Here is a 26,702-nt window from a genome sequence, read left to right as displayed (position 1 = left end):
TAGTTGTGCTTGGCTGATAAGAGGCGCGACGGTTGATGTTTGTGTAGTTTGAAGGAACAGCAGACAGTGCAAACTGAAAACTTCGAGAATATCACGTGATCACAAATTTTTTATATGAGCATAGCGTCCATCTATGGATGGACACTATCTTTTTACGTCAACTCTATATTATATGACTGACTTGAATTTGATTATCTGATCTTATGGGCGCAAATTGAAGTGTTTAATGATCATTCCTATCCATTTATATTTTCGATATAGCCCTTTCATAACAAGCCCGACTCGCAACAGCAACTATAAGTACATCCAAATCAGGAAATCAGTCAAAGAAGAAATACATCAAAACGGTGCAGTCCATCACGGTATGAATTAAAAGCGTGAGATTGTTGACAGATGAAAAGCATGTGTCCAAAAGCAGGCCACCTGCGGGATGAGGAAATGGAAATAGATGGCATATAGATCATTGGCCCATATAAAACTTTGCAGTGGCAGCATAAAAAGGTGATCCAGGCGAAACACTTGATCCAGTCAAGACAGCTCAGAACCCATCACCCTCTTTCCAAGGACGACCGGCCTCCTGGGCACGGTACTGGGGGTTCTTGCCACGCTCCATAGCAGCATGCAGAGTGTCGATGAGCTCCTGCTGCTTCTCCTGAAGTTGGTTAACAAGGTCATTGCCTTTGTCACCCTCAGGATCATCCGATTCAGCAGGGTCAGCAAACCCAAGATCGGACAACCACATCCAATTATCCAGTTCCTGTTGGATCTCATTCTTCTTCGTTTCTGCTTCTCGGTAATTATTCCATTCCTCGTTTCCGCCAAAGCAAAACCCATATCCATCACACAGACACACATTCTCGTCAACGCAGAGAACAGCCTCCCCGGTAAAGATAAACTGCCACAGGTACTCCCAGATGCGACCAGTGATGTAATCACTCAAATCGGTCGACAGCAGCCAATCGCGATAGAAAACAAACCGGGCCCGCGGAATGGAGCGAATGCGATCACGGGACAGGGCAAATTGCGCACAGCACGGCTGCGCCAGCACAGACGGGATCTCCTGGTCGGGAATAATTCTCCCCACGCGCGGGCCAGCATGATCTCCTCCTGTTTCGACTCATCTTCCTCGAGAGCGCCGGGGTGCATCCAGGCTGGACAGCCCGGCCCGAACCCGCAGCGAGTATTCATGTAGCCCTCGCGGATGACACGGTTTAGATTGAGGCGGCGGAGCAGCTGCGCCGCGTCTCCGGCGAAGAGGTTATCATTGTGCCAGGCGAATTGGTGCGAGTGCATAAACACCGCCACGTCTGGGAGCTGATCGTAATGGTCAACGATGTAGGTGAGGTAGATCATGACCTCGTGGCCTTTGTTCTTGGGCGGGTGCAGCGGCGCTGTGGGATCATCTGCGACGTAGATGGCGTGGTCCCAATCTGGCAATTCCTCAGCGATCCACTTGGTGTCTTCCCCCTTAGTTCGGGTCACCACGAGCACTTTGGAGTATTTGTAGCCCGGGGGCTTGGGGATGCCGGGGACGAAGTCCGGTGGTGGGGCATAGAGGTCGTTGTTGGTGTGGCCGCGGGTCGTGTTCCAGGCTCCTGTTGTGTTGGATGACGAGGAGACCAGGTCACCCAGGCCGATGACTTGGGGTACATCACGCCATGGCCGTGAGAGGCTCCGGCATGTGAAGAAGACGAAGAAGAAGCAAACGCCGAGGAAGATGACCGCTCGCCGTGGGAGAAGCATGGACGGAGGGTTGGACAATCGTACACGGGATTATTATCTGTCGCACGAGATACTGGTTAGCTGCAATTGCCACACTGTATGCCACCTTGTCGCGTGCACAGGGCTGAGAGTACTGGGGATAAGGTAGTACAATTGGAATTGAGCAATGGAGGGGACATAATGGCTTACTTAGTTCAGGATATCATTGCCTCGAGGGTGTAAGGTGTAAGGGGATGAAGGAACAGAATCCCGATCTAGATTCAAGGGACCAGGGACACCCTACCCCGGGAGGCTACAGGTGTCTGGACAAATCAGATGCAAGTGGAGTGGGGGCTGTGCCGCCATGACGAAGCTTCTTTCAAACCGCATTCGGTGTTATAGTCCTGAGTTGCAGAAAGAACTTCATATAGTTTGAATATAGAAGAGATCATTGAGTAATTAATGCGGCCAATATCACTCAAAATGAAAGCAACAAATGTCACAAGATATTAATTTGTCTCGACTAGTCTATCCAACATGGGAACCTCCACGTTGATCCTTGAATGCAGCCACGCGGCCTGTCTCAGTCATCCTGTTGACGTCATCCATGGAGATGCCTACAACATACGGAGTACAACATACGGAGTACAACATATGTAGGTAGATCTGCGTCTCTACGCATAGTCTCTTAAAACTTTACACTCATTGAATGCACACATTTTCATTTAAACAAATTAATCATTGAGAGCAAATACCATGAGATTCAACGGTGGTATAAAAATCGTGAAAAGAAATCTGGGTATGATCTTTTGCTCGCGAACAACGCCATGCAGAAACGCTGGTGTAAAGAACCGGGAAACAGAGGGGAAAAAATACACAGGGGTTGTCAGAAGAGAAGTCCGAGATCAAGCTTCTTCATCAGGCGTCTCAACTGATGCGGTCCGGCGTTTGCCGTTGGATGTAGACTCGGAGTGAGTCTCGGCTTGGCCAGACGCAATATTTGCAGATTCTCCATTGCTACCCCATGTAGTAGGAATAGAGGAAGCTGGCCTGGTCTCAAAGGACCCTCTCAGGGGCAACGTCGGTCCATTCTTGAGACGGGGATTCTGCACGATGTTCCACCAAAGGGACGGTGGTCGTCGGTTGCAATACCGGCGAACTATGGGCTCCATTAACTGGAGCAGTTTCAGCATTGGTAGTGCTGCGCACATTGTTCAGGCTCGTTTGATCCTGAACAGGTGCAGGGAACCCGGGGGTCTGAGAAGGTACAGCACTGGCCATAGCGGGCGCAGCTGAGGATCCCACTGTAGTAGTAGGCGTGGGCTGTACTGTCTGTTCCACACCGGCACCATTATCAACACGTTGGAGAGGGAGGAGAGTCCAACCGGGAGGAAGAGTGAGCCCTTCTGGTAGGCGAGGATCTCCAGAGTTTAGAACATCAGTGGCCGGGTTTGTGCCATACTGCTGGCCCGTTGTGAAGACTGAAGACCCTGGGACCAGATTGGGAGGGCCTGGTTGACTGGCGCCTTGTTGGCCAGCAGCTTGTTGGTTAACAGCCCTTGCTTGAGCAAGCAAACGTTCCAGTTCCAACCGAAGCTGGCGCACGTGATTTAAATGCTCCGTTGCAGCTCGAAGGGTGGCAATCTCTTGATTGAGCCGTTGCTCAATCTGCACCAACTGAGCATTGATCTCGGCAGCGACAGAACCCCCTGGAGCCGCAGCTTGTGGGGCAGGAGCGGGGGCGGGGGCTTGAGGACGACGGCCGAACCCAAATCCAAACCCAATTTGTCCTCCAGGCCCATTCGCAGGCGGTTGTGCCCCAGGTTGCGGCACGTTACCTTGGACACCCTGTGGGTGAAGATTGTTAAATAGATCCGCACGTACAGCTCCAAAGCCGATACGGAAAGGCCCAAACTGATAGACTCGGGCACGTGGTTGAGCATCTGCACCTTGTTGGCCTGGCTGGATGCCACCATTCTGACCTCCGCGTGCGTTGTCTACCCCGCCAGCTCCACGAGTTCGCTGGGTTGTTACAACAGGACGCCGGCATGTTGGGCAGTTTTGTTGCCTCTCAAGCCAGCTTCGCAGGCAAGAGAAGTGCAAGATATGGCCACATGGGAGCTTTTTTGGACGCAGACGGTCAGGAACACGCTGTGTCCCAGGGCCGGCCGTGGTGCAGGTTCTCCAGCAGCATTAGCCGCCGGTTGTGGTTGCGGTTGCGCCGGCTGAAGTGGAATCATTTCCTCACGGCAAATGATGCAGACATCTTCCCGGGAGACTTCCTCTGCCGTTGCATCCGGATACCTCTGGTGCATATCCCTTGTCGCATTCCGGTAACGCATGAAGTCCATAATACGACGGGCAAATGAGCGGATAGTCACAACCACGTCCCGCAGAATGTGGATAGGGAGGCCATAGAAAGTGAGCAGAATGCCAAAGAAGCTCAAGTAAATCACGAGTTTCAACAAATCGGTCAAAAGATCCAAGTAGAAGACCCAACGACCCTTGTCCTCCCACCCGGGCACATCGATCTCCATTTCGTTGACATCGTTTTCGTCGGGCAGATTGTCAGGAGGAGAGGTGGCTCCCGCGCGGGCATGCTCTCGAATCGCCTCGACGCGCGCAATACGAATCTCTTCCCGACGTTCCTGCATCTTGGCCTTTATTTGCTGGCGGGTTATGGATATTTCGGTCAACGCGATGACGTATCGCAAGAGGGTCGAGGTCGAAAGTATCGCCAAGATGGCGAATTCGAATCCAAACATCACCATCATATCCGGACGTGCCTGCGTAATTACAGTGTGCACACAATAGCGCAACATGAAAGAGTCGAATAATACAGTCAACACGAGAGATAGCGCCAACCGAGTATGGAACAATCGGGGATTAGCCGGTGGTTGTTGTTCTAGGAACTCAACGCGGCCTTCACCAATCCAGCCCCAGACCTTCCCGACCAGCAGCGAAATGAACATGACCAGAAACCAGCCTCCAAGTTCGCCTCGGAAGATGGTCATGGCCAAACATGTCTCTGTGACGGCGAACCAGGCCCGCTCGTATAGTTGCTCGGTCTCGATTGGTCGCAAGGGTCCGTAGAGAAGTCGCTGGAGCCAAAATAGTATGAAGCCGGTGACAAGAAGACATAAATTCGTGAGGATCTGAAGATGGGGTAATGAGTTAGGGACTATGATGACCAAGCGCAATAACCCAAACTGGACAACTTACCATAAGATTTGCGCTACTCTGAGATAGATAGACGCATGCTGAATAGAAATTGGACCTCTGATGAAGAGCTTTCAGAAACACACCAGTGGCTAGGACCACGGAGGCCTGCAAACGGGGTTCCAAGGTTAGCGGGTTGTCTCCCCATCCAGGTGCGGTATCACTTACCCCAGTATACGCGGCCAGTCTCATGGCTATCGACTGGATCGGACAAGCCGAAGGTCATGGACCGAAGGAAGGATAAGAAAGGTGGCCGTCTCAAGGTAGCATTTGGCGGAAAAACGAAGTGAATGCCGTTTACTTGGGAGGAGTAAGTAGCTTGATCTGGACAGCTTTCCAGAATAACCCATAAACGCCTCTCCGCATCTTACGTCAGCGACCAGCACGTGCCGCCACCCAGATCTATACCAGCCTACTTAATACATGGCGAAAAATTCGATTTATCTGTAGTAAAGCATAATATTCCTTGAATTGTGTATAGTTTATTATAATTATTTTGTGGAATTTAACCCCTTAGACCTACTTTAGATGTCGGGGCATGCCCGTCGATCCTCGGTGTTTATCTGATCATCTCCGTCATGTGACGTCCCACATTGCCCGCCTTGAAGAAGCAACCATTGTGACACATCGTTGTCCTCACCAGTTTGCATCGAATAGAGATATCCTCATCTCTAAATCCTGCACTCAATGAATCATTTCTGGTGATGGCTTCATCACCGGCATTGTTTACTGCCTCGCGCAGTCAGACACTAACTTACCTGTTGGCGGTGTGCCCCTTCTCTATTGCCTTCCTAGTCTACATCAATTCATCCATCTCCTTCGTCGTGACGGATTTGATTGGGCTCGAGGATGGAGTGGGAGATTCAGTGGGAACCCTGGGATTTGCGGATGAACTGCTCGCCCTAGTTGCCTGTCCACTTTGGGGTGTTCTCTCGGACAGAATCGGAGTCCGCCATGTAAGCTTGCTACTGGCCCATATCAGGGCAATTCAATGATACTAACGCTAGATAGGTATGTACTGCAGGCTACGCTATCGTAGCACTCGCGCTAGTCGTTTTTGTGCAAGCCACAAATGTTTATCCTCAGCTTCTCTTGGGAAGGTTGCTATTTAGTATTGGTGGTTCAGCGGTATCGACCATGGTCACTGCAGTTTTGCCAACTGTTACCGGCACAGCATTTAATGCCAAGGAATATCGCGCATCTGTGTCTTCGGAGTTGACCGTCACACCAGAGCGTGCCAGGAATGGCTATTCCATAGATCTTGGTCCTTCCAGGGCATCACCGTCTGCGCGACTCTCGGGTTTTGTTGGCATGTGCGCTGGCTGTGGTGCGCTCGTGGCACTGGTTATTTTCCTGCCGCTTGCAGCCCGGTTTGAGAAGATGGGATTGTCGCCATCGCAGGCCATCCAACGCAGCTATTATCTGGTTGCTGTCGTATCCCTTGTTATCTGCCTTGTATGCTTCATTGGTCTCCGTGATCTTCCAGGAGAAAAGGGCAAGAGTTGGAGTGCACTGTGGAAAACGTCTCGTCACTCGTGTAATGACGAAGATGATGACGACGAAGACAACGAAGATCTATATATCCATGGCCCAAGACTGTCATACTGGAAGCAGCTGACAACTGCCCTTACACTAGGATTCCGAAACCGTAGCATTGGACTGGGCTATATCGGAGGCTTCGTGGCTCGAGCCTCTTCTGTGGGGATATCATTGTTCATTCCCCTCGCCGTCAACCACTACTATCGGGTGTCGGGGCTCTGCGACGAGGAACGTGAACCGGTTCCTGGGTCGGGATTAGGGGATATTAAGAAAGCATGCCCCCGTGCATACATCGTCGCATCCATACTGACCGGGGTATCCCAATTGGTGGCACTGATTGCAGCCCCGGCATTTGGGTACCTGACAGACAAATCGCGACGATACAATTTCCCACTCCTTTTCGCAGCATTTGTGGGAGTCATTGGTTACATTATCTTTGCCATGCTCCCAAACCCTTTATTCGAGAGACCTGATGGCAATCCCGGGGTGTTTGTTGTGATGGCTCTACTTGGAATCAGCCAAATTGGGGCAATTGTCTGTAGCTTGGCTGTGCTGAGCAACGGTATCCTGCGGGTCAGCATCGACAATGAGACATTAAGAAAAATATACGAGGAACGACGTGTCCGTGGGGATGAGAATGACGCAGAACCTGACGAGGGCCAGTCTCTTCTTCACGGGTCGGTCAATCAGAGATTGGGGCAGCTGTCCCACCTCAAAGGCTCTATCGCAGGGGTCTATTCACTATATGGTGGGGCAGGCATTCTGCTGCTGACCAAAGTGGGTGGACTGCTGTTTGACATCCTGTCAGCGGGCACACCATTCTATATCATGGCGGGCTTTAATGGTGTGCTGCTTGTGATGGGGATCGCGTGTGGGGGCGTCAACCACTTCAGGTCCTCGGCCGGAAGGACTTGGTGATCAATTCCAGTTTCGATTTCATGAAAAATTGTCATGGTAGTGCAGGATCTTGTTGGATTGGCTGTGAACATAATTTTATTCTCAGCATGGAAAACGTTGCATTGCTCGGAATTGCTCGGCTAGCAGGTCCATTGCAATTTAAACACACGTGGGTTGCAGGTGAAAGCGGGTAAACCAAATCAAACTATTTGAATGAAAAAGTGGTTCATAAGATTAATTAATTCGGTATCTGTGCCGTTGCCCGTTCATGAAATTAGGCACGGGCTTTTTTCACCGGGCGTAATTTGAATCGTGCACTAACTTGTGGACGCTAGTTCTCTCGGCAGGGGCTTGTGGCTGACCTGGGGAAATTACGGGCGATAAGAGAAGAAAATGGCGGCAATTACTATACAATTTTGAATAGTGAAAATGAATATTATTCTGTACTTCAAAGCTGAAGTTTTTCTTTTCATATGCTCTAGACCTTGGAAAATCCTGACTCGTGTTGATCTCATCTCGCTAGTCTCCGAATTGATATAAGGAGCATCAAACAACTTTCCCAAACAGGCAGCTGACCCAGGGGTCGGCTCGGCCCCTAGTCCCGGATCGGCCTAGTTCCACAGGAAACTTCCACTAAGCCCCTAATATTGTTCCCCAACATTGAAAGGCACTCCAAGGCACTCGGACTTGGATGTATGCCGGCCCCTATACGAACTTCGAACCACTCGAACCCCTGGGGCCCGGTTCTTGGTCGTATCGGCCCTATAGATCCGCTTGGACCGCAATATGGGCCAATCCCACTCTGCCAAACTAGTCTTGGCGACTCCCCATGGACAACACTATGCCAAGTCAATAATATACGCGCCTTTACCCCCGGATGTCTCTCTTTCTGACACTTCCTTCTTTTACACCTTCAGGCTCAAGCAGTCCGTCATTCACTCTTTCGTCGTTCGACAGTCTTTCGTTAAATCCAGTCCTTCGTTTTGAGCATTTGGTGATTCTACTTCAAGTACTGTGTACTCTCATTCTTTGTGCGACTCGACAACTTGATTATCGCAGATTTTTCGAAGATAAACACCGGTTAATCACCAATCTATTTCCAATATGCGTTTCCACACCGTCGCTATGTTGACTGGCGCTACTGCCGTTGCTGCCGGTAACACCGCAACCCTCCTTCTGCCCGGCTTTGAGGGCCAGGATCTCCAGGCTAGCGTTATCGAATCCGTAAGTGCCAAATTAAATTGCGCCATCACGCGCTGTTTTGACCGAGCATTTAAATTAACAATCCACAGAATGGAGATGCGACCACCTACAAGATCACCTGCCCCAAGACCGCTGATTCTTGCGGTATTGCTGGCGAGGGCATGACCGCAATTGCCGCCCCCACCTCCATGCAGCTGCAGAACATCAACCTCCAGGGAACGTAAGTACTAGCACGGACTTTCCTAGTTTGAACCGTATTCTGATACCAAAAACCAGCACTGGAACCGTTTCCTGCAACGTTGCCGGCACCACTTATGCCTCGTGCCAAGCCTCCGCTGGCACCGTAACCCCGTCGGGCACCCTGGACCAAGATGATCTGAACTGGATGCCTGTGACTATCTCTGCCACCCCGACCCCGACGTCGACCCCTACCCCAACGCAGACCCCCACTAGCACCAGCATCAGCACCACCGAGGTGACCTCCACCTCCACCCCGACGATCACATCCTCGTCGACCCTCGTCGTCTCGAGCCCCAAGATGTCCTCCTCGGCTTTCGTTTCATCCACCCCTGTGGCTTCCTCCACCCCTCTGGTGGCTGCACCCACCAGCTCCGCTGTCATCGGAACCGGTGCCCCTGCCGCTTCCTCGACTCCCTTCAACGCCGCCGGCCAGCTGGCAGGCAGCGTTTGGACCGTCGGTGGTGCTTTCCTCGCTCTGGCCTGCGCTTTTGCGTAAGCTTGCTGAGTGATCAGTATACGCTTCTGTCTTGGGCGGCTTTTGTTGTGGAACTGATGAGCTTCGTGCTTGTCGATTTACTAATTCCGGTGTTTCTGACGTTGTTTCTTACGGATGTACTCATGTATACTCCACCTATATGTGACCATCTATTACCCTTTAATGTTTTGATACCTTTCTCCACGACAGACTACGATCTAGCGTCTATTTTATACACATGTATCTTCAGCTATTGAATATACCTTTTACCGCCGCTTTAGATTTTCAATCCTTTCTTTCTTACCTGTTTCGCGCGCCGGACTCGTAGCAGCCCTGTATATTGTATCTACCCCTGAAAGAGAGTACGAAGGACTAATTAAATACGCAAGGACGCTTCAAACTGTAAACTATTAATATAATATGCAGATTTGCTTCCTTTCAAACAGAATAGACATGGGCATCATGATAGCTAGCTAGGTAATGTCATTGTATCGCTGAACCAAGGCCCGCAGAGTGTTCTCGCTCGGGACTTCGGGATGCCGAATAGAGTAAGGAGTCTTACTAGGTGGTAGATGGTTGGAATGAGACTGCTTATGATATCTTAGACGTTCAAAACGCGGGTGAACCTTAGAATCGAACCACGGAGTACGAACACACCGAGATGCCAAGAAGACTAAACGTCCAAGTACTTACTGCTCACTGGCCTGCTTGTAAAGCAACCCACGCGGCACGGTATTTTAGCTCGGAGCCGGTCACGATACACCGACGCTACTAGTCTGGTGTGCCACTTGTTAAACTCGGTGGGCCCAGTGCGTGCGCAAATGCCGTAGCGTTGTCCAGCAGTACAGTGAGGTTCTCGACCTCTGTCGTTACATTAGAACTGACTCATATTTGGAGTCTGCAAAATGCATTGTATAACTTTGAAAAGTAGCTCACGGTGGTATTTTATTTACCAAATCAATACGCAATCATGCCCTTTGCCATGCGTGTGTTACTTCGAATCTACGATGAAATTACTCTATGGTCAACTTGAGACATGGAAAACATTGAATGATGGGGTATCATAGCCAAACAGCCCCGGACTAATACCATTTCCATATCGAGGACACAACTCATCTCTCTCACATCAATTGATGGGTTTCGATCAATCTGTATTGTACTGTATTGCTGCGTCGGCGGGGCGAACCGGCACGCCCTGGTAATCTCGGCCCTACGCGCGCAACGCCGAACGATATGCGCATACTCGTACTTGAAGAACGCTTCCTGGGATAATGTGCCCTTTTCCTGAACCATAAGGTAGCTCCTGCAGTCGATAAAAGAATGGAAGTAAATGAATATCGGCTTCCCTCTAGCTGAGAGATGATCAAGGCAACAAACTGGACCAGACAAAAATATGAAAAATATGTAAATGAGCTTTCTCATGCGCTAAATCTTAGGTCTTGACTTTTCAATAAAACCTTTCTGCTGGGCCTCCTGTATGCCAGAAAACCATAGTCTGCTCATCTTGTTGTAATTCTCATCATCAGGGTGTATGCCATCGTGAAGGCTCCGGACGTCGGGTCCATCCGAGGTGTACATATCCACCAACACAATCTTCCTCCCCTCCATGGCATGTTTTTGGGCTAAAGCGCGGTACTGTTCGTTAAAGCGCAGGACCACCGAATTCACCTCCCTATCCGCACTGACGAGTAAAGTAGAGAGCAAGATCGTGGACTGCGGGCAAGCAAGCCAAAGGTAATCGAGCATATCACCCATGCGCTTCCCAGCCTCCGCGATTTTGAAGGACTGGAGACAGTCATTGGAGCCGGCATTGACCATGAAAATGTCAGGGGACAACTCTTCGACTGACTTCCTGGCTTTCCTCTCGATCTCGTCGATTCTGAAGCCACGCCAGCCCTCATGATCATTATTAGGCATGATTCCATCCTTCCGTGAGCCTACCATGCGGGCATTGATGCCATGGTGGTGAAGAATTTGCAGCAGGAATTTCCTATACCCCGTCCCGTGAGACGATCCAACACCACGGGTAACTGATCCGCCCAGAGGCATTAGGCGCAGTATACCCTCGGCTTTAGTTTTATTCAAATAGTCTGGAGTGCTCAGATATCAGCCATGGCTTGTGACAGCTGCCATTTGTCCAGCAAGATCGACATATTCGATATTGACCTATTGCAATGATTCGGAAGGGGTAATTGCAGTAGTATCTAAGTTTCGTCGAACTGACCATTTTGTGAAAGAGGCGCTGCCGCTCGACTCGATTCGACGGTGGATGAAGCACGGTCGATTTGATGTGGTGGCAAGCGCGAAAGGAAAAAGACCTGTGGGCGTACGCCAGCCCCTTGCCAAGGAAAGATCCTGATCACTCGGCGCATTGTATCAAGTTGGCGCAGAATTCGAAATACGTTATACAGGCCACAGAGTGGAACAAATTGAGAGAGACTAAAAAGAGTTGGACACGTTAGATTCCCTTGCGTACGAGCCTCGGAGAATCTTCAAAACGCCGAGCCATTGAAGTTGAGGATGCCTTAGGCTGCCGCCCACGTGAGGTATTTAGATAGACACCTTTCTGTAGTTTCTTCCTGACTCTCTCTCTCACAGATATTCAACGCAGGTCTTCTCTAGAATCTGTCCCCATGTCTTCCGGACTGTATTCGAAGTCGAAGCCATGATGGCTGACGGTTATGGTGGACGGTTATGACGCATAACAAGGGAGGTACGAGCAGACGGTTATGAAAGCAGAGACCGAAACGGGTCTGCTGTCGACGGCTATGGCGGTTATGCGTTGCACATCCTGTGCGAAAAACGGTGATAGAAACGCACTAGGTGCGATGGACGGTTATTGGGTGCCCCCGGCGGAGCCGACGGGCGGGTTTCGGTGGAGCCGACAGTGGTGGAACAGGGCCCGTATGAGGTCTGCACCTCCAAAGTGCCCGATTGAAGACCTTGACGAAAAATGAAACAATAAGCTCACACCGATAGGGCACTGCACCAAAGCCATTTTTCTTTCAAGATGTCATGACCAATGCAATTCTCTATACTCCAGGAGTCTCTATTAGCGTACGCTTCTCGTATAACGCTAGTACGTAGGAATGAAGAAAGATTCACTCCATGGGAACAAGAGGACATTTCAAATGCCCCTTAATAGTCTTGACAAGCATAGCCCCTTCATGTTGGGAAAGCTACGTACTCAAGATAAAGTATTTCTTGAATTCTCTTCAAAAGATGTTACGTTTGAGTGTTCTTATGAAGCTTGTAGTCCTAGGCTTGGTGTTAATTTACGTAGCTCGGATTTAGTGGCTTATATAAATGTGATTCGGGGGTAAATGATGTTCAAGGGTATAGGTTTGCTAATTGATAGTGAAACTTTGTTATTGCTAGAGCTTTATCATTTAGATTGTAATCTGTCTTGCTTATGCAAAGCTGTCGTGGTATTACCACAAGGAGCCAATTTTCTTTCAAAGCTTCAGGCAAGAAACAGATTTTCGACTTGAGTAATGTTTGATGGCCGTGATATGGACTTCCCGACGATACACTACAGATCTATTTGGGTGTCTGGGTAGAGGAACGATGTTTTATAATCGGACATAGGAAGCTATCGGAGAGCTTGCGAATGCGCTTGATGCAACGTAGACCCCAAATTGTTGAGCCTTTGCAAGTTTCATTTTGTGGCTCTTCGGTATGGCTGGCCTGTCGAGTACCACAGAGTCCAATAACCTCAGCCCTCAATATTGTTATGGGGTTAGGGGGGGGGTTCTGGGGGCATTGCTGGCTCCTTCATTTCACATGGTGGTAATGAAAGGGCTCGTCTGCTCAGAGGCTCGTCTGGGTTTTTGAGATTTTCGTAATTCGAGAACATACATTGATTGGTTCTTTTGTGACAAATGGCGGTTTAAGTCCTTCAAACCAAATCCCCTACTGGCCAATATAGCCCTGCCTGTCCAGTATGATCCCAGAAGACATCCAGCTGAGCCAGGCTCTGTTCGCTTTGGAGAAATGCCTCAACAGATGGCTCTGCTAATGCCATACCTGAGGTCATTGAATTTCCCGGCTGCAGGAAGGGCTGCGCTTGATTCGGGTAGGCAGTGGTGCTTGTGATGTTAGGTTCAAAGCTTTGCGCTTCTGTCGTTGGTAAGCCAGACCAAAATGAGCGAATATCTGCCTTTAGCTCATCAAAGTGACGACAGAATTCCATGGCAGCAAAACTTCCGGAGTCGCGCAGCCTTTCGAGGAGTTCACCCGCGAATTCAAAGTCCTCACGGTCCTTGGAGCTGCCAGGACCACCAATGAGGCAAGAGATAGCCAGAACGGTAGCCGCAGAAAAGAGGTGCTGGGTGTTGAAATAGTCAAATGTTCCAAAGTTTCCTTCAATCCAGGATTCGACAATGGTAGAATATGAGTGCCGAGCGCACCTAATGCATGCTTCTGCCAGGGTTTCAACGTTGATTGAGATTGCTTGATCTACACTAGCTGGGGTATTCCCATTCGAGTCTTTGTGCATGTGCAATTTGTGAAGTAAAATGGGACGGGTCGCAAGAATAACGGACTGGGCTGGTTAGACTTATTACAATCTAGGAAAGGTGATTCATTTACCTGGTTGAAATGAAGGTGCAGAGACTGAATTGGCTGCGGTTTCAAATGTGAAGATTCTGCGCCCATTTGCATGTCTTCTGGCAAATCATTTAACCATTGCTTGAGGTCCCGAAGTGAATATTGCACCCGTTGCAAAAATGATACTTTTTGTTGCCCGCGCCCGTAGACGGACTCTATGGTTCTCCTGGCGAGCCTTGCTAGATCGACCCTTGCAATTATCCACTCCGTATGTGGAAAATCGCCCTGCGGTTGGCCGGCAACGTTTGTGCTCAATGAGAGATCGACGAAGATATCTTTGTCCGAAATCGACACTAGTTGGCTGCTGATAGATGCGCATAAATGGTCCAGCACATATGAAGCCCACCAAACACGTTTGAGGTGCTCTTTCAGCTCAGGGTCATTCATATGAGTATTAGGAAAGTCGAAATTCAGCCCCATGACGACGCCACGGCGAACGGCGGAGCTTGCTAAAAAGTAAGCTGAATGACGTCTATTGATACAAAGAGCGTATAGACACTTTTAAATGGTTAGGAAGATTGTTGGTGGCTTTGAACAACAGACTCACCAGGATCAATGAAATTTCGATCGAGTCAACGCAAGGCCGTTCTTCGAGTAGCCCATGAGCTCGACTAGCATGACTATAGTACACAAGACCAGGTACCTGTGTTTCCTGATTTTGGAAACGGCTAGAGTGAAGCTCCCCTAGAGCAAGAAGCGCAAGAATCTTGCATGTCGAAAGTGAATCAAGTGATTGAGATGCTTGGAGAAATTGCTCTAACAGGTCACAAACCAGGCTTTTGCGAACGATATGAAATGATCCCGCTAGGCATTTCAAAGCAACTCGGAGAAGAAATCGAGCGTGGGATGCTCCAGGCCGAGGGATTTCAGTCTTCGCAAGCTCTAAGATCTGATCATGACCAGGGTATGCGATACGAGGCATATGACTTAGAGTTTTACCTGTGATAAGTTGCCGCAAACGGGTCGCAAATACAGTATCAGCAACTTCTCCTATGTAAATAGGTACTTTGCAGGAATCAATAGGTAGAAACCAGGGTTTTTCACCCAGTACGGGGTTGTGGGACGGCTCATCAGTAGTTTGAAGGTGTTGGTCAAAGTCGACCACAGAATTGTTTGGTTGAGCAGTCGGCTCAGGGACAAGGGCAAGTTGTAGATTTCGAGCTTTCAATTGCTCAATCTCACGCACCAAGCTCTCGACATAACTAGTGGCTTGGTTAGTGCTGGTTCGCAATGGTAGGACGAGGAAACCGACCTCTGGCTAACTTTGATTTGCCGATCTCGTTTGGGGTACGTGCAAGAAGTTTCACATTCTAACTGAACGCAATTCAGGCAAGGCTGACCGCCCGGACACCTGACTTTTCTTGCATGGCATTTTCGACAGCTGGAAAACGGATTTAGCGACACGATAACAGCAAAGCGACGACTGAGGACGAACGCGACTGGTTTTGCCCGGTTTAGATGGGACACTGGGCCCATATTTCCGCACGGTATTTCCCCTTCTGCAGCCATGTCCCTTGCAGGCCTAGAGTTCTCAAAGGCTCGCAGGGGACGTTGCGGATGCACAACCGGCATGACTCGAGGCCGATGCGGGGAAACAACTGGGACGGAAGAGCAATTATCCGCATAACTCTACTTCATTCCGCTACTATATGTTACTTGGCTGTGATGCTCTATGAAAAGAAATTCGATCCTGGGGTCTAGAGACAGGAGTCAAAACTGCTTGTATATTGTCGAAGTCGCATTGCGGCTTCACGCGACATTTGAAGCTTCCTCAAAAGGTCAAAGTGTTAGAAACTTGGTGCATCATAGGCACAGTATACATCCTTATCGAGCACAAAGCTCATGGTCATTGTCCTCATAGCCTAGACCAATAAAATTTGCCATTAACTTATAGGTAGCAAGTAGCGAGGAGCTTTGAATACAAGGGAAGGAAGATTCTTGGGCTGAAAGAAAAGGTGCTCTATTGATCTATCTGGGGGAGGAGAGACAATAGAACCAGCAAGTGGTGGGGCGTGTAATATCACAAGGAGCTGTTTGGGTAGAAAGCGATTATTAAATAATTTTGTTACTCTCTTTGGTGATCTTCTGAGCAGACCGGACGTCCATTCAAGTCCCGTGTAGCCAAGCCCATGCTATCTCTCTATTGACAATTCTGACCACGATAATATGGACAGAGGGGCCTAAGGGTCCATTATTTTGTGGTAGCAACTAGCTTAGTCAAACACTAGTTTTGCTCATGAAGCCGAGCTTCCGGTCCTACCTAACCCGCCTTCAAGAACGTTCTCGGCACAAGTTGTTCGCAACCGTCGGCACATGTGGCCACCTCCCGAATATGGTCTCACCAATGGAATGCCTTGATTCATGGACACGTCGAAACGTGTGACCATATGAGTGATCGACCAAGACATAGGGTAGAAGCAAGTCGTGTTCCCAGGCATAGATATTTATTGACAGAACTACCTGCGGCACAGCTGCTGGAAATCAACTCAGATCATTTCCCACATTTCAAGTTCCCAGCGACGAGTCCATTTAAGTCATGGTTTCAACTACAACTCCGACGACGTACGTCGATAAGGATGCCTTGCGGACTCGCTTTGCTGCAGCCATGTCCAGTATGTACCGCAGCGAGGTGCCGCTTTACAGTGACCTAATCGACATTGTGCACGACGCCAATGAGAGGATGCTGAGCAGCGTCAACGCAAAAGCCCAACCCAGTGACGCTACAGGCATCAAGGCCAACATTGAGCGCCTGACTCAAGAACGACATGGTGCAATCCGCCTCGGTACCCCTTACGAGCTCCGAACAATCAAGAGGATATTTGAAGTCTTGGGTATGCACCCAATCGGATACTACGATCTCTCAATCGCGGGACTACCAATGCATGCAACCTGTTTTCGCCCTCTGACGGTGTCAAGCCTCAACTCCAATCCTTTTCGTGTGTTCACTACTTTACTACGGCCTGAGTTACTAGCTTCTGAAGAAGCCCGTCGGCTCTCATTGAAGTTGCTAGAGAAGCGCAACATTTTCAGCGATCTTTTGTTGAATATCCTCGATGTAGCGGAAATGCAGGGCGGGAGGCTGAAAGAAGAGCAAACTGAGGCTTTTATCCAAGAGGCTTTATCCACCTTCAGCTGGCAGTCTGTCGCGGCGGCTACCATTGATCAATATCAGGTCCTGAAGGCCGAGCATCCTATTTTAGCCGATATCGCATGCTTTCAAAGCGCACATATCAACCACCTTACTCCCCGAACTTTGGACATTTCGGCAGTTCATTTGGCTATGAAAAAAGCTGGCATGGCTGCTAAGGATGCTATTGAAGGTCCACCAGCTCGCGAATGCCCGATCCTGTTGCGCCAAACCAGTTTCCTTGCTCTAGAAGAGGCAGTTCGATTTAGGCAAAATGAGAGCCAGAGCATTGCCCTTGGGTCGCAGAAAGCCATGATTGAGGCCCGTCATAAGGCGCGTTTTGGGGAAATTGAGGAACGTGGTGCAGCAGTCACTCCAAAAGGCCGAGAACTTTATGACAGGTTACTCCGGGAGTCCAAAAGGCTTTCCGCAGGCGCCACAGCCATCCAAGCCGCCGTCATTGCTACCAAAGTGTTCAAGGAGTTTCCCGATACCTGGCGGGAGCTTAGACTACAGGGTCTCATATACTGCGAGTTCTACGTGAAGCAAGCCGCCACCATGTCGTCACTGGATTTGGATCTGAAGGATGGTCCTATTCTTGAACAGCTAATTTCTATGAACGCTGTGGAAGCTTTACCTATCACATACGAGGACTTCCTACCATTCTCTGCTGCAGGAATCTTTCAGTCAAATTTGCAGACGGGCAATTCCTCTAAATCCGCGTCACAATATTCACTAGGCGTGAGTCAGTCGGTGGCAGACCCAAAGGGCCTGGAGAAGGCCATGGATGCGAAGATTTCGGACCTTGATGCATGGTACTCTGCTGTGCAAACGAAGAGTCTTGAAGATGTTGGAAAAAGCCTTGGATTTACTCTGGGCGAGCTTATGCCAAACAATGTATAGGGTTAAGATTGAGGTGTTCTTGTTGACAGAGGCATTTCATTAGTTGACTAGGCTGAGGTTACAGCAGAGTGGAATCAATCTGTTCAAAACCATCCACGGACGTGCACTCAGCGACCCCTTCCTAGCCACCCAACCTACTTCTCCAGTCCTGTAACCTACTTACAGACAGCAATATCGGATGTTCAACCAAGACAACTGTCGGATTTCTTAGTCTAGCTCTTAGCTTTAACAACAATCTCATCTCACATTGCACCATGCACTTCGACGTCCACCATGTAAACCTCTCTCCCTCACAACAATATACGAATGCTCATATCTGTATTATTGTCAATGTTAAGATATTCATGTAGCACTTTTTTATTAATTGAGAGTTAACACTGTCATTACTCTGTTGACGACTCTCCACCGCCCGCCCGTTTACTCCTTCTCTGCCACTGCCTATCTAAATTTGTAGAGATGCTGCCAGCTCCCCCCCAATAGTTTGAGCCATGATTTATCAATACAAAACCCACTTGACTAACGGGGCGAGCGCTTGAAGTAGGAAGGCAATGCAATCACCAGTAAGAACACTGATACTTGGCCGATCAACTCAGGGCATCCTCAGGCTCAAAAAGACAGTTTTCTCGTTGACAATAAAGTTGTCCATGTGATGGAACCATAGAATTACAGGATTAGAATACAGTTTGTTCCATGTCGACAATTGAGGCTTTCAAACGAAGTATTCTTGACGACGGCTGCGTGACGAACTTCAACCCTGGTCTTATACAATACGTCAATTCTATATCCACTTTTCTACCAGCTTAGGTCAATATGTGAAGCCAGTGTCTTATCATCGTACATTATGGAAACGTGAATCATGTCATGCACGTAAGATAATAATCGGCTCACGGTATGGCCTGACAAAGCCCTCAATATAAATATGGAACCTGAGATCATTTGCCACAATATGTCATGTCTTAAGACCACTACTGGTGCGCCATGACTTCAATTTCAACATCTGTGCCAAGGGGCAGCTGTTTGACAGCTACACAGGTCCGGACCTAATCAGCGACAATGGTTTAGTTAGCAAACTAGAATGACTGCCAGATTCTAGATTGACAAGTTCATACCGGCATGGCTCCCTTGTTAAAGACCTTTAGATAACCTTCGTTCATAGAGGCATAATTAGCCATGTCGTCGATGAAAATTGTGACCTTGAGCTTCAATTCCAATTTCGTTGCGTGAGATTTTGTTTCTTTCCACTTGGCTGTCTGAAGATGGTTGCTCTGTAAAACTTACAACTTTCTCAATGGAGCTACCGGCGGCTTCTAATATATTTGAAACGTTTTTGAGGCATTGTTCCTGTTGTGGTTTAGCGACAAGCTCCCGTGATCGAAAAGCCGAATAACTTACAGTTCGATCTGCAGTTGTTCCAGGGATTAGTTTCTCCGTTGTAGGATCCATGCCGACGGCTCCTGATGTATAAACCAGGCCATTCAGAGTCACAGCCTGAGAGAGAAATGGCTTGGGTGCGGGTGCCTTGTTCGTTAAAACAATTTGTTTAGCTTGAGCTGCCATGGTTGTATTTCGGCTAAAAAGATACCAATTCCTAGACAAACGAAATCCTTCTATATATAGAAAGGGAAAAAAAAAGAAAGAAAAAAAGGGCTTCAGTAAAGCTAATAAAGAAATCAAAAGAAAGGAAGAAATGAAACTGGCTCTTTACCAACCGGTGTCGATGAGATAACCCCGAGTCGCCATGATCCTATATTGGGTACTCGGCGTGCTTGCCTTTACTCCGGATGCCGCTAACTGGTCGTCGTGAAGATGATTCAACGGGTTTTGTCATCGAATGACCGAGCCGCTTCAAAAAAGCCAAAGAATGAACTAATATGGTCGGGGAGAGGACCTCGGGAGACGTGGTGCGATTTCTTTTGGCTCTGAACATCGATGACCCTGATTAACTCCTGACGACCTCAGGGACGATACCGAAATCTATCACCAGTTGCGCAATCCGATGATAACCGTTCGGTTCGGTCCATGTGTGGCGCCGGCACAATATACTCTTTGCCGGGCCCACAAAACAGACTTGCTAGGGCGTGTCTCCCCAACCTGCAAGGCGTGCCTGCGGATACGAGGAAAAGTATACAGCTCGAGAGTCGGGGACTTCTGTGATATATATACTACTATCCGAAACGCAATGTTATAGCTGCCTACGCCTAGTCAGTTCATTTCATCTCTCGTTTATGCTCAATATGACCGACCAACAGCCACTCGACGCGTCTAAGTTGACTTGCATATACACCACCAACCCTCGAGAAGTTCCAACCGAAGCAAAACTCCACAAGAGCGGAACCATATGCACGGACCACATGATCACCGCCTCTTGGAAGGTCAGCGCTGGTTGGTCAGCGCCTGAATTGAAGCCTTACGGCCCCTTGAGTCTTCTGCCAAGCGCATCATGCCTGCATTACGCCTACGAATGCTTTGAGGGTCTGAAAGCTTACCGGGGCGAAGATGGAAAGCTTCGGATGTTTCGTACCGATCGCAATTCTCGTCGTTTTTTGATGTCCGCTGGGCGTATCTCTCTGCCTCACTTCGACCCAGATGAGCTAGAGAAGCTCATTCACAAACTAGTGTCGGTCGAGGGCTCAAAGTGGCTCCCAAAAGACCGCGCTGGGCAATTTCTTTATGTCCGTCCAACAATGATCGGTACCGATTCCCAGCTTGGTGTGACAACACCACAAGAAGCTCTGCTTTATATTATCATTGGTTTTACGCCTCGTTTGGATACCCCAGTGGGCGGAAAACGCTTGTTGACTTCCCCGGATGATATGGTCCGGTCATGGGTCGGAGGATTCGGCTATGCCAAAGTTGGAGCCAACTACGGCCCGTCAGTCTTGGCTAATCAAGAAGCTATTCGTCAGGGATATCACCAGATTCTTTGGTTGTATGGTCCAGAGGGCTTTTGTACTGAGGCCGGGGGTAGCAATTTCTTTGTTTTGTGGCATCGCAAGAAGGATGGAAAGAAAGAGCTTATTACTGCTCCGTTGGATGACCAGCTGATCTTGGATGGAGTTACCCGCCGGAGTTGTATTGAGTTGGTGAGAGAGCGTTTGGACATCGGGGTCACCGAGCGGAGGTTCACGATTGATGACCTGCAAGAAGCGGCTGCTGAGAATCGACTGATTGAGGCTTTTGCTGCTGGTACAGCTGTAAGTTTTATTGCTCCGAAAGTAATAAATGCATGATGCTAATGACACGAAGTGGTTTATTACCCCTATTTCACAGATCCACCACCGTGGAAGGGACATTAATATCCCAACTGGTCCTGATGGTAGCCCTGCAGAAATCACCGGAAAGATCAAAGGATGGTTGGGAGACATGATGTACGGACGCGCTGAGCATGAGTGGATAACAGTGATCCTTGAATAGTCATAAAATTAGAATCATTACATCTTTAAAATAGAAATACAACATACTGTTGGAGGTCACGTGACCTCGTCTGCTCCTGCACACATTAGCTAGCCTCACATGTAGATAGTTTCTCTCTTCTTCACGCATCTATCTATTTTCAAGAGTATCCTACATTTCTCAGTAGCATCTCTTCTCAGGTTGTGAGCGCCTGTCCCCGAGGCCCCTGTTTCACAGCAGTCCCCATTTCCCCGGCGTTGTGCGTCACGCCAAGCCTCTGTGTGTGGTCCCAACACGGCCCCACTAGCAGAGTTTTCCAATCACGTCGAACCTCGACAACCCGAGCACTTCTGATTTAACCAATAAGAACTCTCCATTCTCCTACATCTAGATTGCATCAATAGCATCTATTTGCATCACTTCTACATCGTTTTTCGACCGTCTCGAGGCCGTTCAACAAGACCGCCCTTTTATAGGCCGTTCTCACACCGACCGCCATCAGACCGTTCGTCCCCGATCCAGATACTTTCCCTACAATAACCGTTCGATCTTTTTCGACCGTCACAAAACATACCCATACCGGACAATAACATACCGCCCACCTACGATTTCGATCGTCAGAACGAATCTGACATTTCGAAGATCGTCCCCAAGCTTAAAGGGGACCAACTTTGCGCAATAGCAGTATCGGCTTTAGCGCTAAAAGAAAACAAGAAGATCTATATTAAGATCATCTAGGGCATTGTTCAAAAGCCCCCTTCCCCCGAACTCTACGATAAATCTATCGAAGTTGTTCGTAAACTAGCTCAGCACCGAGCTGCTAGTTCTAGCATTAACGCTCTATCGCAGTATCAGATATAGTGATCAGAGAGCTTATCAAAGAGCAGAAACACAAAAACGCGGAGATCCTAGAGAAGCACGATCACAATCCAAGCCGAGGTGCTAGGCATATGACAGCCCGGCACCAATGACAAAGATAGTAAATATCGCTACCTGACCACCATTTATCGGGCGTCCCAATCGGAGTTGTGATGTATCATTCATCATATTCCTCCGGTGCAAGGAAATAAGGTCATTGGTCAATCGGGATAATATCTGGGATAGCCAATCACGGCGTTGATATACTGATACCGAGAACGCCCGTAGCGGCAATTCATAATCAATCCCAGACCACCCCAGACCACCCTAGGCGCAACTCCACACGAATTTGCGGTTTGATTTTTCCCTCTCATAAACGAACTGGTCTTCTTGTTCCCTGTGATTTTGGTCGAACACATGCTGCTCGGTCTCCGGAAAGCGCTCCTTATAGCTGGCCTTGATTCACCAAGTCACTCCTTTGTAACAACGGACCCGGAACTCAAGACGAGCAGCACGACGCCCATCGAAGGGATCATGATGGTAATAATATATATTATAATATGTATGTGTGTGTATTCATTCAGAGTCTGATGCAGTCTCGACTGTACTTGGCTATGCAGACTTCTGATCGACTAAGTATATAGGACTGTGATTCTACCAGCTTAGTGCAGAGGTTTTTGGCCTAAAAATGCGGAATGTATCACAGACTAGTAACACGGCTTATGAGCTATTAGATAGCCCACAGAAAAAAATGATTTCCAAGTAGCGTGAAAGATTGGGTGAGAGAAAAACACGAGATGGACAGATACGGATCGAGGGATTCTCGATCTTTACCACACCGTATAAAGTTAAACCATATCATGAGGTTGCAACCGAATGAAGCGGGATACTGCAATTAACTCTTCTGGGCTATCTTGTTTTCCTTGTTTTCGTATGACTGGTGATCTATGTACTGCGAACACACAAAGCACAGCTTCAGCTATGATAATGCATGATCCGAATCACGGATTGCTCATAGCACGGGGCAGACAGCATCAAACAATAATGGCTGCGCGCATATCAGGGTTCCTAATGAACAAGGACCAATCTTCCTGTCACTCTTCCTTCATGGAGCCGTTGAATCGCGTCGTTCGCCAGCTCCCATGGCACTTTGGTAATAGGAATCGGAGCCAACTTGCCGCTGTTGGCAATTTTGGCAACTTCACGCATGTGTTTAGGTGTGCCAGTAATGTTGCCCAGGATTGATTTGGCACCGAAGGTGAACGGTACCAGTGACAGATTCATCTCTCCTCCCATGATTCCAACCACGACGACTTTGCCTCCTTTCACAATACTGGCCATTGCAAGCTCGGCTGTTTGCTTGTTGCCCACAAAATCGATAACCCCTGAAATGGGTCCACCGGCATTCTTGATAATCTCCTCGACTGGATCTTGAGACTTGCTGTTGACAACTGCAGTTGCGCCAGCGGAAAGGGCTGCCGCGAGTTTATCGGCTGCAATATCGGTCGTGATTATACGCTCGTGACCCAGAGCTTTGAGCATCGATATACCACTCAATCCAAGACCACCAGCGCCGATCAACAAAACAGGGTCTTGGGGCCGAAGAGGCATCAGCTTTTGGATGGAGCTCAAGACAGTAAGTCCTGAGCACCCGAAAGTGCAAGCGATAGAAGGGTCGACGCTGCCGTAGTCAACCAGGTATCGAGGGTGAGGCACTGTGATGTACTGGGCAAATCCTCCATTGGAGAAGATACCGCGGATCTTCTGGCCAAGACATAGGTTGTCATCTTCACTCTCACAATGGCGGCAATCTTGGCAACCTACCCAAGGGTAGACCGCTCGACTGGCGCCAATGGGGATTGATGCAGGGTCAGCATCCGGTCCAAGCTTTGCCACTGCGCCCAGAATCTCGTGGCCCAAAGCTCGAGGCAACTTCGCGCCTCGATCTTTCACATACAAGCGCTTCCCACCACCCAGATCGTACGAGCCTTCCCAGAAGTGCAAATCGGAATGGCAGACCCCACAATGCGACACCTTGATCAAGACTTCGGTGCCGACTGGCTCTGGAATTGGAATCTCAATCTTTTGGAGGGGCTTGCCGTGCTCGACGACAGCCCAAGCGTGCTGTGTTGCTGCAGTTCGTGTCATGGTTTGCTTTCAATATTTATTGAATTTGCTGGTTCCTTCTAAGGTCCTCATCGAAGTACAGAGATGTCTTGCCTTTTGTATCCCGTCTCGTGGTCTTGTAGCTTGTAAACCGGTTCCCCACATCAAATCCCCGCCATTCCCCGCAGTCGCCGGTAATTTGCACTTGTCCGATATTGTGGTTGTATCGTAGGTTCATAGGCCGGATACGCCCCCGGGGGGGGGGGGTTGAAAGGGCGTGTAAAGGGCGTGTAAACCTAGTCGGCATTCTGGTGAAAAGCCGTATTCACGTGGAAGTACATTTATCTTTAATCCTAAGCATCCAGACCGGAAGACCGGCAGAATCGCCTGGTCAACCTCGGAGATATGTTTCAGGCCCGAGCGTACAAGTTTCTGAAGTTAGTGAGGGAAACCAAAGATGACTTGCATCGACATTGCATCGGTCACAGAACTTCCGAACCGAGAAACTATTACAATAATACCCATCGGCAGGTCATCATAGATCCCGGCGGGAGGTCGCATCCTTGCCAATCCCCACATCTCACAGGGCGTGCTCCGGGGGCAATGATGCGGGGTTTTGATAGGGAAATGAGGGGGCTAGTGGCAACCAAAAATATTGCAGGCTCGACATCATGGCACGCAGTTAGCCAGAAGTAACCTTGGGAGCTTGGGTCAGCATCAAGCTGACTACATGAGCAATTTAAAAGCGTACTTTCGCACTCTCTTCAAGTTAACTCGATTCTCATTCATAACTACACGACATCGAACAATCAGCTCCTGGACGCCGCTCATCATGTCGTACGAAACTAACTTGTTCATCAAGGGGAAAGTAGGTGGATTAAATTGTCTCTTACAAATGAAAATATTGCTAATCCGCTGTCAACTTAGTATGTTCCTTCGTCGACGAAGGAGACATTGACCATTTACAGCCCCAACGATGATTCGATTGTTACGGATAAGATTCAAGTCGCTAGCGAGGCTGACGTAAACGCTGCAGTCAAGGCCGCAGAGGTTGCATTTCCGGGATGGAAGGCGACCCCTACCCTTCAACGAGCGGCGATTATGAACAAGTTTGCAGACCTCCTCGAGTCAAACGTGGAGCAATTGGCAACTCTTGAAGGCCGTGCAATGGGGCAACCGATCAGTATTGCGCGTGCGAACATTGGTCTCGCCATCAGTCTCTGGCGTTACTATGCTGGCGCAGCTACCAAGACTGGAGGAGAATGTATCCCACCAGATGGTGACAATCTGTACAAGCTCGTTCAGTATGAGCCTCTGGGCGTCTGTGCCGGAATCTGTGCCTGGAATGGCTCTCATTTGCAAACTTCGTGGAAGGCAGCTCCAGCGGTAGCTGCTGGAAACACATTCGTTCTGAAATCAAGCGAGAAAACTCCTATCGCGCTCTGCCAATATGGGAACCTTATCAACGAGGCCGGTTTCCCACCAGGTGTGTTCAACATTGTGGCCGGGGCTGGTCAGGTTGGCGGACTTCTCGCAAGCCATATGGATATTGCCAAAATTGCTTTCACCGGGTCTGTTAACACAGGTCGCGCTGTCCAGCTCGCAGCAGCAAAATCAAACCTCAAGCGAGTCACGCTTGAGCTTGGGGGAAAGTCTCCTGCTATAATCTTCAAGGATGCCAACTTGACCAACGCAGTCTTTCACAGCAGTACTACCTTTCTTCGAAATTCTGGCCAAGTCTGCGTTGCAGCATCTCGTGTACTCGTCCAAGAGGACATCGCCTCGCAGTTCATCAAAGCTCTTAAGGTGGCATTCGTGGAAGCAGCCACTAAGATGGGTGACCCATCATCCGTGGAGACGGTCTTTGGCCCCTTGGCTGATAAGAAGCACTTTGACCATGTGATGAGTTTCGTGGAGAACAGCAAGGCCGAAGGTATCGAGGTTCTGGCTGGTGGTGAGAGAATCGGCAACAAGGGCACATTCCTGCAACCCACCGTTTTATTGAACCCCGACCTTAAGAGCAAAGTCTATACCGATGAGATCTTTGGGCCTGTTCTGTGTGTACGAACATTCAAAGACGAGGAAGAGGCGATCAGCTTGGCCAATGACACTCGGTTTGGACTAGGATGTAAGTATTTATCTCACATACTGCTGCTGTGGCAAGGCTGACCCGGTTATAGCAACAATTTACACTTCCGATATCCCACGAGCACTTCGTGTTGCTGGTCGCATTGCAGCTGGTACTATTGGTATCAACACTGGCTTTGTTCCTAACAAGTCCACGCCCTTCGGCGGTTGGAAGGAGAGTGGTATCGGGCGTGAAGGAGGCACTGAAGGACTGAAGGAATATCTGCAGTCGAAGACCATTCATATTAACATGGCCTTACACAAGTAAATCAGACGCGTGTACGTGTTGAGACTGTAGCATGAATG

The 26,702-nt window shown here is 49.1% G+C and overlaps 11 protein-coding genes across 11 annotated transcripts; 5 read left to right on the top strand and 6 right to left on the bottom strand.

Moving 5' to 3' along the window:
• Nucleotides 1-538: 538 nt before the first annotated feature.
• N7519_008707 (uncharacterized protein) lies at nucleotides 539-1,743 on the bottom strand (the record flags this gene model as incomplete). The annotated part of the gene is made up of 2 exons (XM_057295482.1): nucleotides 539-935; nucleotides 1,085-1,743. 2 exons carry the CDS (start codon nucleotides 1,741-1,743, stop codon nucleotides 539-541), a joined length of 1,056 nt encoding a protein of 351 aa, XP_057143364.1.
• An 863-nt stretch (nucleotides 1,744-2,606) lies between these two features.
• On the bottom strand, nucleotides 2,607-5,112 carry hrdA (E3 ubiquitin-protein ligase HRD1; the record flags this gene model as incomplete). Its single annotated transcript, XM_057295481.1, is given in 5 exon segments — nucleotides 2,607-2,876; nucleotides 2,911-3,822; nucleotides 3,840-4,856; nucleotides 4,924-5,028; nucleotides 5,089-5,112. The coding sequence occupies 5 exon segments, from the start codon at nucleotides 5,110-5,112 to the stop codon at nucleotides 2,607-2,609; spliced, it is 2,328 nt and encodes a 775-aa protein (XP_057143363.1).
• Nucleotides 5,113-5,624: 512 nt separating this feature from the next.
• On the top strand, nucleotides 5,625-7,377 carry N7519_008705 (putative MFS transporter; the record flags this gene model as incomplete). The annotated part of the gene is made up of 2 exons (XM_057295480.1): nucleotides 5,625-5,876; nucleotides 5,932-7,377. The coding sequence occupies 2 exons, from the start codon at nucleotides 5,625-5,627 to the stop codon at nucleotides 7,375-7,377; spliced, it is 1,698 nt and encodes a 565-aa protein (XP_057143362.1).
• Nucleotides 7,378-8,460: 1,083 nt separating this feature from the next.
• On the top strand, nucleotides 8,461-9,295 carry N7519_008704 (putative GPI anchored glycoprotein; the record flags this gene model as incomplete). The annotated part of the gene is made up of 3 exons (XM_057295479.1): nucleotides 8,461-8,580; nucleotides 8,649-8,779; nucleotides 8,836-9,295. The coding sequence occupies 3 exons, from the start codon at nucleotides 8,461-8,463 to the stop codon at nucleotides 9,293-9,295; spliced, it is 711 nt and encodes a 236-aa protein (XP_057143361.1).
• Nucleotides 9,296-10,699: 1,404 nt separating this feature from the next.
• Nucleotides 10,700-11,323, bottom strand: N7519_008703 (SGNH/GDSL hydrolase family protein; the record flags this gene model as incomplete). The annotated part of the gene is made up of 1 exon (XM_057295478.1): nucleotides 10,700-11,323. One exon carries the CDS (start codon nucleotides 11,321-11,323, stop codon nucleotides 10,700-10,702), a length of 624 nt encoding a protein of 207 aa, XP_057143360.1.
• Nucleotides 11,324-13,172: 1,849 nt separating this feature from the next.
• Nucleotides 13,173-15,101, bottom strand: N7519_008702 (fungal specific transcription factor domain-containing protein; the record flags this gene model as incomplete). Its single annotated transcript, XM_057295477.1, has 3 exons — nucleotides 13,173-13,817; nucleotides 13,865-14,380; nucleotides 14,430-15,101. Coding segments are annotated over 3 exons (1,833 nt in total), but the record flags the coding sequence as incomplete, so codon positions are not given.
• A 1,317-nt stretch (nucleotides 15,102-16,418) lies between these two features.
• N7519_008701 (uncharacterized protein) lies at nucleotides 16,419-17,912 on the top strand (the record flags this gene model as incomplete). Its single annotated transcript, XM_057295476.1, has 1 exon — nucleotides 16,419-17,912. The coding sequence occupies one exon, from the start codon at nucleotides 16,419-16,421 to the stop codon at nucleotides 17,910-17,912; it is 1,494 nt and encodes a 497-aa protein (XP_057143358.1).
• A 965-nt stretch (nucleotides 17,913-18,877) lies between these two features.
• On the bottom strand, nucleotides 18,878-19,469 carry N7519_008700 (YjgF-like protein; the record flags this gene model as incomplete). The annotated part of the gene is made up of 4 exons (XM_057295475.1): nucleotides 18,878-18,952; nucleotides 19,022-19,111; nucleotides 19,191-19,253; nucleotides 19,305-19,469. The coding sequence occupies 4 exons, from the start codon at nucleotides 19,467-19,469 to the stop codon at nucleotides 18,878-18,880; spliced, it is 393 nt and encodes a 130-aa protein (XP_057143357.1).
• A 677-nt stretch (nucleotides 19,470-20,146) lies between these two features.
• On the top strand, nucleotides 20,147-21,326 carry N7519_008699 (uncharacterized protein; the record flags this gene model as incomplete). The annotated part of the gene is made up of 2 exons (XM_057295474.1): nucleotides 20,147-21,106; nucleotides 21,159-21,326. 2 exons carry the CDS (start codon nucleotides 20,147-20,149, stop codon nucleotides 21,324-21,326), a joined length of 1,128 nt encoding a protein of 375 aa, XP_057143356.1.
• Nucleotides 21,327-23,231: 1,905 nt separating this feature from the next.
• N7519_008698 (alcohol dehydrogenase) lies at nucleotides 23,232-24,311 on the bottom strand (the record flags this gene model as incomplete). Its single annotated transcript, XM_057295473.1, has 1 exon — nucleotides 23,232-24,311. The coding sequence occupies one exon, from the start codon at nucleotides 24,309-24,311 to the stop codon at nucleotides 23,232-23,234; it is 1,080 nt and encodes a 359-aa protein (XP_057143355.1).
• A 790-nt stretch (nucleotides 24,312-25,101) lies between these two features.
• Nucleotides 25,102-26,664, top strand: N7519_008697 (aldehyde dehydrogenase family protein; the record flags this gene model as incomplete). Its single annotated transcript, XM_057295472.1, has 3 exons — nucleotides 25,102-25,137; nucleotides 25,197-26,397; nucleotides 26,450-26,664. The coding sequence occupies 3 exons, from the start codon at nucleotides 25,102-25,104 to the stop codon at nucleotides 26,662-26,664; spliced, it is 1,452 nt and encodes a 483-aa protein (XP_057143354.1).
• Between the last annotated feature and the right edge of the window lie 38 nt (nucleotides 26,665-26,702).

Source organism: Penicillium mononematosum (genome assembly GCF_028829835.1).
Source record: "Penicillium mononematosum strain IBT 11891 chromosome Unknown utg000005l:1.0-9366267.0:1.0-9372171.0, whole genome shotgun sequence".
Lineage (NCBI taxonomy): Eukaryota > Fungi > Ascomycota > Eurotiomycetes > Eurotiales > Aspergillaceae > Penicillium > Penicillium mononematosum.
This window is presented reverse-complemented; position numbering and strand designations above follow the sequence as displayed.